The sequence below is a fragment of the Bombus huntii genome, chromosome 13 (genome assembly GCF_024542735.1).
Source record: "Bombus huntii isolate Logan2020A chromosome 13, iyBomHunt1.1, whole genome shotgun sequence".
NCBI classification, from domain to species: Eukaryota; Metazoa; Arthropoda; class Insecta; order Hymenoptera; family Apidae; genus Bombus; species Bombus huntii.
In genome coordinates this window covers 12,304,300-12,324,732 of record NC_066250.1, presented here as the reverse complement: position 1 = coordinate 12,324,732, position 20,433 = coordinate 12,304,300, and the positions used below count along the sequence as shown (strand labels likewise).

Here is a 20,433-nt window from a genome sequence, read left to right as displayed (position 1 = left end):
TTGCCTCCTTGTACTAAAACCATATAGCCCAGCCTGCCAAGGAATCTAAAATCAAAGTAGGTCACATAAGCGAATTGATCACTGATCCAGGCGTCTACGTAGGGCACGCATTAGTTACGCTTTTTGCGATTAACATTACCTCTACCTATGTCACTGCAACAGTACCACCCATTGAATTAGAGGAATGTGAAAATAAACATCCTGTTCGACGCTCAGCGCGATGTGAGAATCCTAATCTAGCCACTAGTAACTAATGGTAGTAGGTACTACTTGGTGGGGCAGACAGCTACGCTCGTAGAGCTTCGATTGGATGGCAACTTGTCGCGAGTTCAAATCTCGCCGTCCTTGGATGCCTGAACGGGTGGAAACCACCAAGTTTCCAGAAAGTGCCACACAGTCAAAAAAGTGTGTGTGTGTGGGGGGGGTGGCCTACTTCGCGCGGTTGTGGGTAGTTTGTGTGAAGCACTTGTGTATTTAGACAAAAGCAGGTCGACAGATGGACTCCATGTGCTAATAACTGTCCCGTCCGTGGGGATTTTAGCCGGTAAAAATCCGGCACTACCTTATGCCCCCTGCGAGGGAGCACGAGATAAGTGTGGGTTACCGCGGCGTAGGACCACCACGTCGTGGAAACCAGCGATGGATCTGATGTTTTTCCACAGCCGGATGGCGACCGATCTTATCGGTGCTGATCCGGTGCGGGGAATCTCGGAGAAGTTGGTCGGCCCATGCCTAAAAAGACCTTGCATTCTCATTGGACTCCCAATTACTCTGCACCGACCTTGACCGGGGGTAGGATGAGAAAGAGTGAGTGGCACAAGGATTGAAATTACTGGTACTGACTACCCATACTTGGTAATGAGATCCCAGTACCGGCGCAGGTAGTGGTAGTCAAGTGGATCCTACAGCGTCGTCACCTCATGACCGCGGTCATACGGCAGTGGACCGCCAGGCTTCCGCACAGACTGATGCGTCTGGTGAAGATAGTACTAGCAGGAGGGAGAAGATGGAGAAGGGAATGGAGCCTGCGAGAAAGGCGACCAGGAGATCCAGGAGAATAGCGGACAGGACATGTAGTCTGGTTTCTGGTGTCGGGTACTTTCCTCAGATATAGCATCTATACAGCACCCGGGCAACCCTAGAAGCCATCGGAGTTGGGATACGCCCAACCAGCGCACACGGTACCGAGTACCGGGTTACCTCAAATAGTTAGGCCCGCAGGAGGCTCACTCGTCTCAGGTCGAACGGGGCCCTTTCCAAGCCCTTCCGTCTTCCGGGACGGTATCCGGAGCAGGTGGGACGCTGCTCACCCGCCGAAGGCCATTCGGAGGACTTTGTCCCCCTTAACTCGGCCCTCTTGCCAGCACTTGGCCACAACCACTGCCACCACGAGTCCATACCCATAATTGGTCGAGCCGAGGGTTCGCTACGCCCTCTGGGCTAACACTCGACCGCCCGTGGTACCGTTCATTTGTCAACGGTGGGACCGCGCGTGTGGATGTACCGCCACGTCTCTGCTGCACGGTTTACCTGCACACCGTGCAGTCAGACCCAGATGAGACTCACGTAAGCGGGAGTTGAGGAAACGTACCTCGGCGGCTCTCCCAACGGTCTCACCCTTGGCTTCAGGATCGTGGGTGCGCTACTACCCAAGGCCGCGTAGAGAGAGTGTAGTATACTCCCGGCGACCTACCCTGCGGTGTACATAGGGGGACGTAAGCGGGACGCTTGTCTTGACGATCCTCCCTGGCTTCGGGAAAAATATCTTTTCTTCTATAAAGAATTAGCATACTTGGGGCATCACATTTCGACAAATGAAATTAAGGTCAACTCGATAACGATTGAGGTAATTAATACTTTGACATATTTTTCTGAGGAATGCCACAGTGTTTTAACTCAGTGCACCGTTGGATGTACCAATGACCACCGTGGCGTCACAGAAGAAACCGTGGCCAGTTATATGACCAACGTAACAGTCAAAGTGTTAAACGAATTCCAGTACTTAAAACCCAAAAGAATGTTAAGCTATTCCGTGACTGAGGAAGGTATTCTAGATGCTTCGAAGATTGCTAAGATTGCCAAGCCACTTACTCATCTTCTGAAAAAGAAGGTACCTTTTAACTTGGATGAGGAGGCTCAAATTGTTTTTGAAACATTGCGAGATATCATATCTCCCGAAGCTCTGCCTCAATTCTCAAATTTGTTACAGCCGTTCTTAGTGATCATCGCTGCCTCAATTTCTGTCCTCATGGTCGTTCTGAGCCATGGTCTCATTAGTAAAGACATACCCGCAGCATATGCATTTCGAGCCCTTAATCAGCCTAAAACCCATTATTTCACGATAAAAAAAGTAAAGCATCTCCGTCCGTATTTGTATGGTCAACGATTCACTATAGTCACTGACCATCAGCCCCATGTTTGGATACATTATGTCAACGATCCAAATGTCGAAAATTATGAGGTGGCGCACAAGATTGAAAGAATGCGGCTACTATGAATATTGTTTATAAACTCGGAAAAATCAATCCCAATGCCTACCCTTTATCTAGAGTAAAAATCAATAATACCAAATTTAAATGTAAATACCACTCCTAAATTCTTGTCATCCTCGTCCTCGTCCTCTAATCTTCGAAGCATCCTTAAAAAACGATCGTTGATGGCAACGATTTATCGATTTAGATTCTGGAGGGAGCGAGGACACTTGCTTAGATTGAGAGCTAACATCCGTTTTTACAATATATGGACAAATTAAAGTATGCAACGTGGAAATAGAGCTCGACTCGATTAGCAATTCCGATAAGGAATATTCCAGTATTTCACTCCCGACGAAAAAGAGTCAAATAGTAGTGGTAGGAGCCTGGGTCGTGTACACATCGTGGGTCTACCTCGACTCAGCAATCTGTTGACTAACTTTGGTGATTTCCCGGGAGTCCTCACTGTGACAGGTCAATTGGCTAATGACATTTCCGTATTGCGGTCTGGGCCGACAATCTGGGACTTGCAGCTGATTTTGAGGTCGAGAGTACAGTACCGCTTTTCACAGTTGATGTTGCGATTGAGACCGATGGAAGACTTGGTTTTTCACGGAGAGAGATGTGTGTGAGGCTGTTATGCCTGAATTTTTTTCTAATCAGTGCGCGCAAACTTCACTTCAACCTCCAATGAAGTTTATTGACAGACCCGAAAAAATTAATGAGTCCAACCTAACCACAGGTGCTACGGGTGCTAATCCTCTAAGTGCAGCCATTCGTTCAGCAACGCCTACGTTTCTATATTCGACAAGATTACCTTCACACGCTTCCGGATAACTTAGTACATTTTTTATCTTTAATATTGAAATAGCTTCTTCTGTATGCAGTAAACTGTTGAAACGAGACAAAATTTCTGTATCTCATGCAATGGAATAATTTTAGTCATACTTTGGTTTTCCCAAGCAGAAAATTTTCTGTTGGGATTCAATTATTCATTAAATCCGTCCATACTGCTAGATCAGTTCTTTAAAATATAAATTTTTGTCTGACGTCTTTGAAACAATTAATGTACCTATGCACAAGCAAACCTTCTTACATGAACGAAAGTAAGTTAGCCTAAGCAGCAGGGTGTACAGGGATCCTGAAATCGAACGGTAGATGGGCAGCAGCTTATTTCGTACAAGTTGTAGAGAAGAAGAATATGACATTTGAAGACATAAACCATTCTGCGCGAGATTTTAAAAGAAAAATCGTAGATTAAACATTTTATCTGCCCAGTCATTAAAATCCATAACAGCATATCGAAGACAACCTCGTGGGATTTTCGAGTAGAGAGCATTAATGTTTCCTCTAATCCTTTGCCTCCGTCAATAATAAATAAGCGATACAACGTATGAACAATGGTTATACAAATTTCACACACGCACCGCGATCGTTCCGTTCGCGGTGTTTTCCACAGAGAAATCACACACACATTAAGTATTCTTGAGGTGCTACTAAATGTAGTCGAACGCTATCTTCCATGAAACACACATATTTTCCACACAAATTACTGATCACTGCATATCATAATATTCACATACATACACATGAAATAAAAAATGAAGAAACCGAAGGAAACTGCAAAAAATTGTTCGATATGATATATCTGCAAATAAAGCCAAGAAGAAAAGCAAATTACAAAGTATCTTTTCCGAAAACGATTGTTTATACTTCTGGAGGGAATCTCAAACGTCCAAATTCGAATTTTAGTATCTTATAAAATTCTTAAAGTATTCGATGACCGAAAATAGTAACATTAACACATGTTGGACTTAATTGATAAAAATTTCCGGGCTAACCGTAAATATCAACTTAATTCTGCGTATAATGCGAGTCAAACTTGTAAAAGTTGTTTCCATAGGAAAACACCTTTCTTAATTAAGGGCAAGGATGTTACGTATTCACAATTTCAAATCATTTGGGGCAAATGCTGCATAGCGTTAATTATAAGAATAAATATAGTTACCATCTACGTGGCTGCAACAATGTAAATGCAAAATAAACTAAATTTCATTAAAATGTAAATCATTGAAACATTAATCTTTATGTAAAGGTTAAAAAGCTTTTAATAAAATAATACACACACACAGTTATTGCAAACTAAATATTTATTCCCATCCCACATCATCCATAAAACTGTACTTTTATATTTGTGACGCTACCTTAAAAAATTATATTGATATTGATCCAAAAATGTATATGTATTTCACGGCTTTTGATAAACTTTAAATGAGCTTCAATCCTTGCATTCCATTTACCAAAATTTTGTTAAATGTGTATCCATGCAGAATATGTAATATAAAACATTTTATGCAATATATGTTTTTATTTACAATAAATAAATTACATTTTTTTATCAGTAGGTCAACAGAGTCACAGAATCAGGAAGAAAACTGACGGCGACACTAGCAAAATGTTGGCATTTTTACATTTCATAAAAGCTGATGTTATATGTTTGTACATATATGTATATCTTATTAAGTCTCAATGCGGTCCCATTGCATTGTGATGTTCATCAAAAGACTTGATCAACTTTGATTAAAATTTATTTTCGCTAATAAATTTTTTACACTTTAAGTATATCATAATTGTAGGAACTAATTACAAGAGTGTAAGATGAATATTTTCACATGAGTACAATTTAGCTAGATTATGTACTGGAAAAAAATGTTTATAAAATATCAGTTTGCCAACTGTTTGCAAGTGTTCGCAACTGTCAACACCCATTATAAAATTTCAATCATTTGTAAAAAGACATAGATTGTGTCAGAAATTCTTTAAATAAAGTGGTAGATAATAAATTTTGGAAGAATTTCCTTGTAAAACACAATTTGGTCAAAAATAATCCACAAATTGTAGGTTTGATCCTGCTTGTTCTTCATTTTTCAATGTCATCATTTTTTAATACTGAGTTTGGAAGGAGCCAAGCCAACTTCTTACAAGAGTTATACATATAGTAACAGTATACAGATCAAAGTATGTTATCACTTATAACACTTCTTTCTAAGGTTTTACTAAATTAAAAAGTGTTATTAAGCAGAATATTACGCAGAATCAATTTATTCCTTAGTATATAGATTAGCAAATTTTACAACTATTATTTTTAAAGAAAGGAAAACTATAATTATTATGAAAGTTTTAGCATTTATAGTAAGCTTCTTATGTAACAGTAACGTTACTTGCTTGTTAATGATACAAAAGTTGGAAGATTTTTAGAACTTTTTCATTATTAGAAGATATTAAGACCTTCCTCCAAAACGTTTTCTTGAAATTTCATTCCCTTTCGAATTTATGATAAGTAATTGCATAATATAAAGCAATATATTACTCTGATCCTTTCACCTGGAATATATATTATTTTTCAGGAAACATAGTTTTAAGACAATAATAAGATAGCTTGTGTGCATGTTGAAACAAATCAGTTAATTTCTGTTGTAATATTCTGATATAATAACCTTAACGATATACTAGTTATAAGTGATAAATGCCTTGTGCATGTTAAAGAATATTGCATGTACTAAGTACTTTAAAATTCTTTGTTTGTTGTATGCTATACTTCATATCCTACATTGTTTTAAAGTAACATTTACATCAATTTTTTCACATAATAAGTATTTAATTAAAGACGTTAGCAAACTTGAATTTCTCACATATAAAATTCATAAAAAATTTTCGTTCGCATATTAACAAAAAATAGATTTACATAAATATATATATAAATTATCTAAAAATATTTTCAAATAACGCTAGAAAAAATATGTTGTTTAACATATTTATAATGTTCTTTCCGAATAGAATACTTATCTTACATCAAATTTTTTCGTTTAGTGCAGCATATAAATGACAAAAAGTATAGATATTTATGATTCCCTAGGTCTAAATTAATAGATTTGATATGTAAGGGACTTTTTGTTGTTTAAAATACTCCATATTTTTACAAAAAACAATTATTTCGAAAATATATTGACAATAATATTTTGAAAGAACTATCTTAGTAATTACATGTGAAATAGTTTAGAGATAAATATTACATTGTATGAAATTTGGCTTCAGCTGCATTCCAAAATATGTTTTCTCCATGAAATCTTCCTTTTAATATTTTTTTATCAAATATTATTTTCAATGCAAAAGTTATTTTTTGTTTATCATATTATTTCTTCCAAAATATAAACATCGTTGGCTTGGCATTGTGGACATACATACATGCACGCTTTAGAAATTCATACATGATTTAGTCGGTTTTCATTAGAATGGATATACACCAAATGCTATATTGATCTATGCTACATTGATATTGTTTGGCGACATTTCAAATGGACCTCAATGTACATGATTGTGCGGTCATTCGTCTCCTATTGTCTCAAGCACACATAGGTACAAATTGTGATAATCGATATCTGATTATGCAGTAGGAAAGACAAGTCGTGCTTGAGTGACATGTTAATAAAAACTGGGCTCTGCATATTATGTTAATAGTTATAAGATAGAATAGCTATCGCTCTTGGAAGGTATGTTACTTTTTAAATATCTTAAGCAAAATCAGAAAATCGGTTACCCAGAGTTTAATAATGATGATCTAGCCTGCAACATTTCGTTAAATTAAATCAAACTTATTAAAATATGCATATTAATTTTACTAGCTATTAAACAGAGTTAGAAATTACACAAATCATTATCATATCAATAATTGTTACAGTTTCAACATTCATGTATGTAGTCTTTATATTTAAATTTACTGAATTGACAATTCAAATATCTTTACTTAAGTGTATGTCTGTGTATAATTTCCTTTAAAGTTCAAATTAATCTTTTATTTTTATCTTATGTGTTTTATTGTACTATTCAATTTATCATTTTAAACTTTAGTTCTTACGATGTTATTATAAGGTGAAAAAATTTAATTTTTGTTTATACTGATACATGTATATTATTCACTTAACATTATATAAATATTTAACAAGAATTTGAATATATGTCTGCAACTATGAAAATTTAATAAAATCAATAAATATATTTTTGTTACAAATAATTAATGGTAATAAAAAATGATTTCAAATAAAAGCTTGGAATATAATTATGATGATAAATATGCATTTATGAGAAAATTTAAAATGTTTTGCCTAACTCTGTTTTAAAGGTGCAGAATATTTATAAATTTCAGAAATAATAGAAGAATAAAAGATATCTATAAATGAAGATCGTTAAAATTATAATTTGCGGGTAATCCGAATAACCGATTCTGTTCCCAATTATAAATTTCTTACAATTACATACAGTGAAGACTATAATAGGATTTCATTATATTATACATAAATATATACAAACACATCTTCTCTTATATCAACAATAATTCTCATAATTGATCATACTAATATCATATAAATATATGTGTATATATATATATATATATATATATATACACATACACATACATACATATATATATATATATATATATATATATATATATATATATATATATATATATATATATATATATATATATATATATATATATATATATATATATGATTCATCTATCAATAATTAGATATAATATTAATTTTTAATATTAGAATACTCTTCAATGTTGAACGCAACAGTTGCACTTTACATACAGAATCACATATCAGTCCATTGCACCTCATGCTGACACAATACTACTGTATATAAATATTATATCTTTTACTAGATAAGAACTATACTTTTACAGGTTTACTCACCATTACCAATCGAAGGAAACTTTATAGAGATTTAAACCAGAATTTCTAACTTATGTTTTGGTTTTAAGATATAATAATTAAGAAGGATAACTTTTTAGTAATAAATTACTACTATTTTTACGAATGATGTAAATTATAATTTTCTACTTTAAAATAAATAGGAGTTTTTCAGTCTGAGTTCTTATTATTAGTGGTGTTATGTGATCCATACAAGTATACAAAATGAGCACTATATATGACGATATTCTATTTATTTGAGTTTCTTATTATAGTTAACATTTACTTTCAAACACTTATTAAACACATAATAAGGAGTGAAATATATATTATATTGTAAATTATGTCACATTAAGAATTCTGTAAAAAATATACGAGGAAAAGAACTATAAATTGATGTTTGTCTCAGAGGTTGTAGTGTACAATCAGAATTGTATCATATTATTGTTTAGAAATATGTCATGTTTTTAGGATACGTTAGGATTAAAAAGCAAAATGAAAGCAGGAGTTTTATACACATAAAATAAATCAGAAATATTTCGTACATACATAAGTAATCTTAGAACATAAACTGAAAGAATAAATATAATATGTAAATAAAAGTGAATAAATTTTTGTTTCTATATAGATGCATGTCATTTGTTTGATACGTATCTAACACAGTTATATAGAAATATGCTAAAATAATATACTAAATTATTCAATTGATAAGTGAATATAAAGCTCAAAGAAAGAAGACAAATAGACAAACAAGGTTTCATAAAATGATGAATATATATGAATGTTTGAATCAATAAAAGGAAACAGTGTTAAGAGATCTCATACTATGAGATACACATTTAGCAAATTTTAAAATTGTTAATTTTTAGTTTAAATAATTCGGCTTAACTATTTTTCATTCCATAAACTTCGTAACAAATAATAAAAATAGCTTCTCCCCATATTTAAAACTATTTCAGAAGAAAAGTTTATAGAGGTTAAAATATGTTCGTAAAAAACGTAAATAAACGTAAACTATTTCAGAAGAAAAGTTTATAGAGGTTAAAATATGTTCGTAAAAAACATAAATAAACGTTTTGAATAAGAAATGTTTAATCAAAATTACGTTTAAAGTTAATTCTTCTTTCATCTGTATTGTATTATTCTGATTCGATTTTAGATGTAATCATAATATATAATATTCATGTTGTTATATAAATATTGTAAGTAATACCAAATATGTTCTTCAGTTTTTTAAAAATATGAATGACAATGAAAAAGCTGTTATGTGAACCATTATAAGAATATAAACAACACTCACTAAACATAGATTTGCATTTCTTATTATCAATGAGTTAGAATATCCGCTTTACACTGTGATTGTATCTTCATGTATGTACCAAAATTTTAAAACAGAATTTTAATGGTTTATCCGTTATGCCATCTGAGAAAAGATTTTTCTAATCATAGAATTAAACGATATATTGAAATTATAATATTATAAATTGCTATATAAATATTTGGCACATTATTATTTTACTTGTACTCGTCACCCATTGGGAATTTTTTATCTGCTTTATAATAAGTGCACTTATTTCAATACAAATTTAAATTATATATATACAATACTTTATCTAAATGTAGTTTTCTGACATGAAATATTACATGTAGACGTTTGTAACTATGAATATGCCAGTATATATCAATAAAAAATATAGTAATATCATAGTATGATAGTAATTCAGCCCAAATTTTTTTATAATGTTTAGTTACATAATTTTTATTTCTGAAAGAGAAAAGGAATCAAATCAATGGTGTTTAATGTTTCTTTCATTTTTGGGAATGGCATTTAGATAAACCATTATACCTTCAATAATTTTTCAGTACATTTTGTATGACACATTTGATTATAAATCTGTACAATATATTTACTGTTATATTATGTACATACACGTATGACTATGTTAAATACAGATGACTTGGTTATTTGTGTACACTTAAAAAATTATTTTTAAAAGACTAAAGCAAGATAAAATGAATAATGCTACCTGTTTAAAATGGAAATACTACATTTTAATTTAAATCTATAAAGAAAAATTGTATAGTTCTAGACACATATTTCATACAAATGTACAGAAAATTTCTTGTCCACCGAACAGCAGATATTATTTATTTTAACCTTTTTACTTATTATGACAAATAATACGAAAAGCAAACTCTAATGAGGAAAGTATATAATATTCAATTAGAAAGGATTTTCTTATTGATAGTTGACAGATAATTAAAAATACACATATTGTTACTTTAGGAAGTAGTATCGATAAAAATGTTTAAAACATAAAAAAATCACTCTTTTGATGATGTGATTGGCTACACAGCAAATTTTGTTTATTAGAGTATCAAAAATAAAAAAGTAGCATTGTTAAGTATTCAATAATTTTGCTTTCAATTTCCGAAGTCAATTAATTTTTAACGTGCATTTAATGCTTTATATTGCAAGGTATGCGTCTATTCTACAGAGTGAGACAATAGTATAACTGAAACTGAAAGAATAAGGAATATGTTATGAAAAACAAAAGAGACACAATTGATTTTAGAAATTGCTTGAATACACAAATAATTAATCCTTCTATAGTTTCTGTTTGATATACGTGGGCATGTGCAAAAATCACGAGCTTGAATGTCTGACATTGGTAGAAAAGCAAAAAGAAGAACCCGGATTTGTACAAAAATTCGTTATATTACCAAACTACATCATCGTGTATCTTCAGTGATCGGAAATCTTTGATTGAAATCTAAATAGAAAATTATGTCGTATAAAACAATTAATAACGAAATAGGATAATAACTAACCCCAATCTATGTCCGATGAATTCCCAAAATAAATTTTTCTGAAAACGATATCTCGAATTGGAAATTTCATAGCATGTTTTTTATTTATCTTTTCACATATAATTCCTTCTTTTATCTTTGTACTATAGTATTATGCTGTTTGTACTCTGTATACTTCGACGCATTAAATAAATACACATTGAATAAATCAGAGTTTCATTATAATAGTAATATTTTTCGATAATTTTTTGTTGTACATTACCACATTGTAGAATTTGTTTTTAATGTAATTAAATTGCTTTTTTTGGCATCTTGGAAGAAGATTGCTGCAATGTTTCATCACAATAATAAACGCTATTAGCTTGGTTAATGAAAATCTCTTGAAAAATTTCCTTCGAAAGGTGATGGTATTTTGTTATTACAGCTATATTTTATCTGTTACAGCAACGAATTCTTTGAAATTTCACCGCAGAATGTCTATAATTCGCTGCATTATTTTGGCACTACATACGTGTCTTCGATTGTTTGTCTATTGTGATTGTGATCTGTCTTGACTACGAGTTCGTCTGTAATTCATATCTGAGTATTCTCTTTCTCTCTACACTTGTGTATGTTCAAGCCCCTATCCCCTTGGGTATTTGTACTAGAATCTGATTTGATATTATGTTCAACGAAGCAATGTAACTCGTTCTTATAATTCGTTCATAGTAAACACTGTGCAAACTTGGCACTTATATAATTGTATATCTTCGTCCGGCTTTGTATCCTCTATGGAAAACGTAGGTTAATTCTGGCTTTCTTCCGCGCTATCCTCGTGCTTCTGTCGATTAAACTAAGAATTCCCAAGGTGGACACCGGACTTTGGATTTTCGTTTGCAATTGGCACATGATACGATCGATACATATTCGCGGTTGTCACTTTCACGCATGCTGTAGAATAGGCTCACCCTCATCGGACGAAGTTTCACCACCGCTGATCACTTGACTTGGAATTGTTTCAGACTCCCATTGACCTATTTTTGTAGGATCTTTTTCACAAAGTCTTTGAGCCAGCATCTGTTAAAACAGAGTAGTGTCAATTTTAGAGATAACTAACTAGCTGTTGCTCGCGACTTTGCTCTCGTAGAACCCGGGCAATTGATATTCTTTTTATTTATTTTTTGATATTCTAATGCCTTTACATAAGCTATATTTTTAGTTTTATTAAAACTAAAAAGGTTAATTGTATTAATTCTAGAAACTTTCAAATCTGGGCAAACTGACATATAATTGCTCGTGAGCAAAAGCTTTCTTGCTCTAAATCTATACCCGCATACCTACATTAATATTACAAAAAGTGCAAAAATATTTATTTGGCTTGAGGCAGAGGTGTTTCGGGACAATTGTGACTATCTTTTACGTGTTTTATTTACGAGACGAAGCTAAGGGCCAATTCTGATTCCGTAATGAAATTTGTTAGAAAGCAACTCCTACTTTTAAATATTCACGGCCGCCAGAGAAGAGAGCGCGCGGTCGAGCAATCGATATAATTCGATCTCAATGGCATGTTCGGTGCGACGCAAAGCGATTTCATAGCATCGCATCCTGTCAACCCACCAAGCAACTGTGCGATTCCAGATTCAATGGCGTTTGTCATAGGACGAAATCGAATAACGGTGCGGTGCAAATCAACCTTAATCCGGCATATTTATTCATTTAGTAATTTAAGGACACTAACATTATGTTACAAAAAAAGAAACGAAAGTACAATAACTGATTAAGAGTTAAAGATTGTAACGCTGATCGTCTGAATTTATAGAAAGGAACAGAACAGAGATCTACTCGATCCGTGGAAATACATATTCATATATTTACATAGTTGCATATTCTGGTGACGGAATCGCCAAATTTAAGATCACTCGTGAAGAAGTGGACGAGGAAGATCAGAGTATTGCATAAGGAACGTGAACAAGCATCGAAATTAATAAGTTGAACTAACGAAGGACTATAAACGAGGTTATTGATGACTTTACGTAAAAGAAGAATGTTAGCATATTCATCATTATATAGAGTACGGGGTCGTAGTTGTGGCGACGACTGTGAATTGGACAAGTGCGCATGATGCAAAGCGCAGGAATATGCGCAGTGTCGTATTTATGCTCACTACTCGGTTCCCCGAGGAGTACGCATAATAAAATGTAGCCTGTGTCCATCCGGTGAAAATGTACTTTCCAACGGTTAAAGAATTGTGCAAATCGGTTGAACAGTTTCTGAGATATCTCGAATGCACACAAAGAGACCCTCTCTCTTTATAATATCAATGTAGATAATTATTTCAAGTTATTGCATGTTTAGATGAAATGAAATTAATCAAAGTCTTTTATCGTTTATTTTGTCTATATACTCTAACGCATTCCACACTTTCCTAATATATTTTTTACATTAAACATTTCTCTTTTATTTGAATTCAAATTTGCTATCTATATGTACAATAAGGATAATTTCATAATTATATTATGAGAGTATTTTTTTAGCGAAATGCAAATTTTTATAAATTTTTTACTGCATTAAATAAAATATTACGTATAAATATGAAATTTTGGAGAACTTTTTAACGTATCTGAACTTACCTGAAGACTAGAAAGACTATTATCACAGTCGGTAGTATCAATATCATTCAAATTGACACCAGATCTTTCCATCTCAGCGTACGTTCCAAAGGGCAATTTTCCTAAACATTCTAATTTCATAATGTGCATTTTGCTACGCAAATGCTTCGCCAAGTGACCATGTATTCTGAATGCTATTTTGCAGTCTGTACATTTAAATGGCCTTGGATTGCTGGTGGTCGCTGCTCCGAACGTGGAAGTCATACTAACCTGTAATCAAACAAATTCGAAAATTCAGTTCACGTCTAGAATATCGAAAAATATGCATGCATATCGCATTTAAACACGAGATTTGATGAACTCTAGAATTAGAAAAATTTCATTCTATCTTCTATCCTAACCAAACTCCGATAAATTCAGTTCACTTTGATCGTATACAACTTTTTTGCTTCTATTAGTTTAATCATCTTTAAACGTTACCGTAAAATTTCGTTTCTTTCAGTCATATTCCATTGCTATGATAATACAACAATTAACTTTGTTCGATTAAAATATTGGATACATTATGGAAATGTAAATAATGAATAACGAATCATACTATATTACCATTCAGTCGAACGATCGAAGTCAATATAAGGTACGCTCCTGAAGTTAATATCGAATTATAAGGGAATAATTTTTAAATTTGTCTGGAAATTTAACTGAATAAAAAATATATAAATAAAACGCGTTCTTATTTATATCACATGATCACGTCAATTTATTTTAGAAAAACGGGTGCGACATACAGATGAAGTTCTATGCGCACGATATATTTCAATATAAATGTCGATGCCTCAAATTTCTAGTAATAGAATAATGAAAGAGGAGAAAAGTAAAAACAATCATAATCGGCACATCCGGGATTCTAATGTTAGTGGCTGTCAGAAGTTTGTATGGTTTTCCAAGCATGATAATTTTAAGAATAAACATCTAGGAACAATAATTATTTTAATTTAAATGTATTTACTCTGAATGAGGTAAAACTGTGCTTATTTATAATGCAAGTTCAGTCTGGGCACGTAATTTTCCTCTAGCGAAAGTTATACCGCGTCTAACGCAGTTAGTCGTATATGTTTGTTTCACGACTCACAACTTAACTTGAAATCAAACCAAATTCAGAAAATCTAAAAAGTTTATAACGTAGTCGGAAATAACATCATGACGGAAGATTCGGAACAAAAAATGATTCAAGATATTTATATAAATTAATAATGAAATAAATAGTAAGAATAATAAAGATTATTAATTTATATTTTAATTTCTCTTTAGTATAGTGATTAGTTTAGTATAGTAAATATATACAATTTAGTATAGTAAATAGGAATATAATAATTTATCAGAAAATGGATTAGTATGATTTGTTGTTAGGAAAACAACAGTTTTATGTGATCAAAATTATTAATGTTGAATACTTGTAGGATGAAAAGTGAAATGACAATTGCAATCATATATGAAGAATATTTCATAAACGTATAAAAATAGTTGAAAATTGTTTTTATAAAAGCGTTTCGAATCACGCTAACTTATGATTTGCTATGCGTCGAAAATACGTCATATAATGCGTCTTTGAATACGTCCTAAAAAATGTTATTATATTATAAATAGAAAGATATGCATTTGAAAAAAAAAAACACCTTAAAATTTCCTTCATTATTGCAGAAAAACTCCGTAGGAACCTCTGTAGAAACAATTTTTGTATAGCTTTATTGATTTACTAAATATTTAATCATTCTGATTGTAAGTTAACTCACTTATTGTACGTTGCACGTGCATGTGCACGTATCTTCACAGAGAACAGTAAATAATTCGCCCCTTAACCGCAAGATTTTATTCGTCTTTAATTTAATAAAATAAATTTACTTCGTCATGAGTAGATTTGTAAACGATTTGTAAATCAGTCCAATGTAGTACACTTGTAAGTTCAATTCATTACAACACGAAAAAATATAACGAATAAATAGAAACTTTATATTTATTTCAGGCTACGTTGCTGTACGAGGATTGTTTAAGGAAAGTATTCAACCATTCTGAATATGTATATCTCGAGAGCAGATTGTGTGAGTTTGATGTAACTAAACAACCATCTGAAACGAATGTCACTATGTGTATATGAACAGCCATTCTTAGCGAGGCCACTCAATATTCAATTGATAATGTTACATCGCTGAGTGAGTTTATGTTTTGTGTGTCTGTTGCTACATTTACAATGACTAAGCGAGTAAGTTTTACCTTTCAAATGTCAGTTTCAACAAACAAAAGTTTGCACAAATGATAAAACACTATATCATCTACTTACGTCTGTTAATCCTTCTATGTCCCAGATTTGGCACTGTGTCATTTATAATCAACAGTCGAAAATTGTAAAACTTACTCGCTTAAATGCGAGGATCACAAAAATATGAACTCACTGAATAGCGTAACGTACATTGCCAATTGGATAACTATAGAAGAATTTACATATACACTGGATGATTTGTTTCAAATAGTCGTTAAGTTATATCAGTTTCATTCGGTTTCGAAATATTTAAAACGGCTGGATGTTTTTGAAATAATTCTTGCAACCAAGTATATTATAACGTAATCACTGTATCCGGTGGACGATCTTATAAATTTTCAACCAATAAATAAGTGATATATGTAAATACTTGTGAGGCAATTTTCAGTCATAAGATTTAGATTTCTTCCATTTATTTTTGTTATTAAAAAATTGCTTATAAAGAAATAATTAAATAAATGACCATCTACAATTTGAATCACATTCAACTGCTTCAATGGTAATATTTGTTTGCATCTCCTAGGAAAACCATACCAGCTGTTAACGACGTTCTATAAATTTACCGGTAGATATCCCCGTATAAAGCGTTCCTTTTAATGCGGGACGTGCCCCTACGTTATACAGGGATCCACTGTAATTATATTAACAATTAAAGGCCGAAAATCAAGTAATTAATCAAGTAATTAACTCGATATCATTAGACAGTTTATTATCGTAAATGAAATATGTAATATTTAAATATAAAAAGTTGATTACCTTATTGTGGTGAGAAACAGATCTTTCGTGCTTTGTCAAATGACCCTTGGTTCGAAAAGAAACCGCGCAACTTTCGCATCTAAATGGTCTCTCGAAGTAATGAATGTTGATATGCAACCGTAACTGACTAGGTTTGCTGAACACCTTGTTACAAATTCCACAGACGCTTCTCCCATCTTCAGTCACACTGTAACTACATTCAGTAGACTCAGTTCTTTCAACGAAAACTGCTTTAGCATCGAATGTGACAAAGGATTATCAACAAATCGAACATTTTGTAATTGTACCACTTTCCTATAACCTTGAATTTCTATAAATTGTAGGGAAATGGAGCTAATTCCTTATTTGCATTATCAATATATATTCTGCGGATAATAACTCTTTTTACAATGTATCGTTACAATTGTATTGAAAATGGATGAAAAACGAGGAATATCTGATAGTTTTATTAAACCTTACATATGTATTTTATTTTTCATTTATTTATCGTACTTCCCATGTTATGTACGGGAACTTTATGCGTTTTGTTACTATTGATGTAATGCAAACATATACTATCCAGAAATAGTACAAGTAAAAAGAATGGCGATATTCCTTATTTTGTGCTCGATAGTTTATGTTTTTAACTTATATGTCAAATCTTTAATGTTATTCTACGTGGATATCTATGCTTTGGAACTCTTTGCGATCTTGTTTGACAGGTCTGTCAATCCTTTATCATGGGCAAACGCATCATCATCCTGTACTAATCGTATTTTAAGTAAAAAGAATCATATTAATAACTTTTAATAAAATTTGAGATGTCTTTGTCTTTCAGTATTTATATTGTACAATGATGAGATCAGGTTAATTTCTTAACAATTCCTTATTAGACAAAGAAAGATGATTTGCAGCGTAAGTGTTAATTACTCCTAAATCTGACATCGTTGAGTAATCAATAATCACAATCGTTTATTTCTGACTAAATGACTTAATTTTCCATTTCATTTCAATTAGTCACTACTGGTCTTTATCACGTAAAAATACAAAACAGGAGTTAAGAAATACTTAAGAAGATTAAGTAATTGAAATGATTGTGGGTCATCGAATGATGCCAGTTAAAGTTAAGGAACTCGTGAGGTGTTATTACCACTCAATTAAAACTAACATGTGAAATATCGCTCACCTGACATAATTAGGTGCAGGTCCATTCGAGGGCTGCAAGAACTCAGCTTGTGGTTTAGTGGTTGCAGCGTTAGGCGAGGGCGATCTAAAACCGGGTCCCCCGACAACCATTTTCCGCGCAACCGTATGTTTCATGCTCTCTGCTATTTCTTTTTCTCTGTGAATCGATTCGATATCGAACGACCGTCGATCTATGACGATATTGTTCTGATAAATTTTCTCTCTGATTTCCATCTTGATATCTTCAGTGGTATGCTTCGATACGTGCTTAATCCTGGAATCTATCATAGTCATTTGTATCTTGCTAGGATCGTTATAAGTCGTTACTGGACTAGTCTCTAATTCAGCGTTTCTTGATTTCGGAGATGATTGTTCCGGGTAAATGTCTCTCTCTCTCGGTTGCTTTTCCATCTTCGTATTTCCTACTCGGTATTGTTGTTTAATTTTACTATCCATAACGTGTCGTTCAGTGAGATATGCTTGCAACATATGCCCCTCGGCATCCGGTTTCCACTCTCTTCCTTGTATCGGTAGTCTTTCCATCGTTTGAACGATCGTTTGTAACAGTACCGGTTCCGAAACGGGAGTTAAAATATCTGCTGGCTTGGCTCTTTGCGGTATGGAAGAGGGCAACGGCTGTAGGGCTGGTTTCGTCGTGAGATCCATAGGCTGTGCCAAAGTATTTCGTGAGTCGGTATCGACTCCGTTCACCTCGATGTCGGAACTTTCTTTTTTCGATGATTGAATCACGGTCGTCCTCGATTCTTCCGGAGCGGTTCGGCTCGAGGGGAAATAGTATCGATGGGACAATTCGTTTCGAACGAGAGTAGTTTCTTGCGTGGTGACAGTTTGACTGCTCAAGCAGACGTTGTTGCTTATCGCGGTAGATGATACGTTCGCGGACCTGGAGGTCGTTGGGAAAGTTAGAGTGTAAGGGTAAGTTGTCGGTCTTCCAGACGGTAGAAGCCCTGGAAATCTGTTTGTATTACGTTGCGATAGACTTAGCAAACTCTGTGCAGCTTCTTGCTCCTCGCTTCCGGATTCTTCACTCTCCTCTCCATCGCTTTCTTCCTCCTCTTCCGAGGATTCCTCGGTATTTCCACCTGCAGCCAACCGGGCGATAGCTTCTTTATCGATATTTTCATCACAGACCGTCGTAGGTACCGGAACAACGCCGAGCTCGACGCACTTCTTGTAATGAGCTTTCGATTTCATATGTTTCGTCAGGTTGCCTTTGGTTTTAAAGCTGCGCGTGAAAGAAGAAGAAATATTTGTAAATATTTATAACGTATAATTGTATAAGTTATAATATACAGAATGATACACGTAACTAAGGTCACTACTACTAATAATATTGCAAATAATAATCTGAGCGTGTTGCTTCGTCAGGAAGTATACGATACATCATCCGATTTTTCCTATCACTTGCATTTATTAAAATTCCCATGTCATCCTCAACCTTTCTTAAATGAAATTCAAATTCTTCTTTATAACGAAAATTATGAATAACATTAAAAAAAGAATAATAATATGTATTAAAATGGCTATTAAACGACTGTCAAACGCGCTAAAGTTTAAGTGAGCTCTTGACTCGTACATGTAAATGTATCTTTCATTATAAATAAGAATTTAACTTCTATTTGAAAAGTCGAAGATGACTAAAATGTCGAAAAATAAAAGTGATAGAAGAAAATCGAATAGTTCGCTATTAATCCATGTAGCATTCATCCGAAAAAATTTTCGATAAAGTCATTGTTTTCAAAGTTATCCTAGTGGTTCTAATTAAGTGTCTCGCTTTAAATAATATTTGGAACAATTGTAGTATAAATATCGATTTGTTAAAAATAGCATTTCGAGCATATAAAATAACACTTCGTTTGAAACTGCGATTTTGCTACAAAACTTCAAATTAAAATTCCCTGAAATAACAAAGTTATACCGTTCCAAGTCAGCCATATATATTCGTATACACGTATGAACCGTAGTTAGTAGTTACGAGTGTTTTTCTCAGAATATCATTTCATGAAATAGTGTCATAGTTAGTTCATGAATACTAGAAATACGTATTTTAAAAAAAATAATTAAGAATTGCGAGAGCAACCTACGATTCTTTACAAAAAATAAATATTTAAAAAAAGAAAAAGTGGATTAAATCTAATATCTCTGCGTTATTATTAAACGTTAGGCATAAGTATGCTGTCTTAAAAGATAAAAAGTTTACTTTAAAATCATTTACTTTCATCGGAAAGCATGTCGAAAATAGTTGTAGTTCATGATTTTAAGACCTCAGTTCGTTTGACATTGTGCAATAACAGTTTTGATAAAACTTTCGCATCGTAATCCTCATTATCGTTTCTAATATATACCATACACACATGCAGAAATATTAGAATTAATAAAGCAGATCAAAATAGAAGGGAGCGTTACTTGTTGCATGCCACATAATTAAATACTGCATATTTAAAAAAATAGAGCTATATTTTATTCTAAGAAATCGCAATCCTTTCAAACATTTTTAGTTCTTTTTCTATTATTTTGTATTTAAACATAGAAATTAGTAAATG

General features: G+C 32.9%; 1 protein-coding gene across 2 annotated transcripts in view; it reads right to left on the bottom strand.

Moving 5' to 3' along the window:
* Nucleotides 1-4,603: 4,603 nt before the first annotated feature.
* Nucleotides 4,604-20,433, bottom strand: part of LOC126872646 (transcription factor HIVEP3) — an 83,284-nt gene continuing 67,454 nt past the window's right edge. The window contains exons 5-8 of one of the 2 annotated variants that reach the window (XM_050632750.1): nucleotides 17,871-19,115; nucleotides 16,706-16,898; nucleotides 13,654-13,902; nucleotides 4,604-12,100 (exon numbers count right to left, since the gene is read on the bottom strand). In XM_050632750.1, the coding sequence (XP_050488707.1) occupies nucleotides 11,966-12,100; nucleotides 13,654-13,902; nucleotides 16,706-16,898; nucleotides 17,871-19,115 (1,822 nt within the window). In that variant the 3' untranslated portion in view covers nucleotides 4,604-11,965. Of the gene's footprint in view, nucleotides 12,101-13,653; nucleotides 13,903-16,705; nucleotides 16,899-17,870; nucleotides 19,116-20,433 lie in introns of those variants that run through there. The other variant, XM_050632751.1, reaches the window with a different exon arrangement.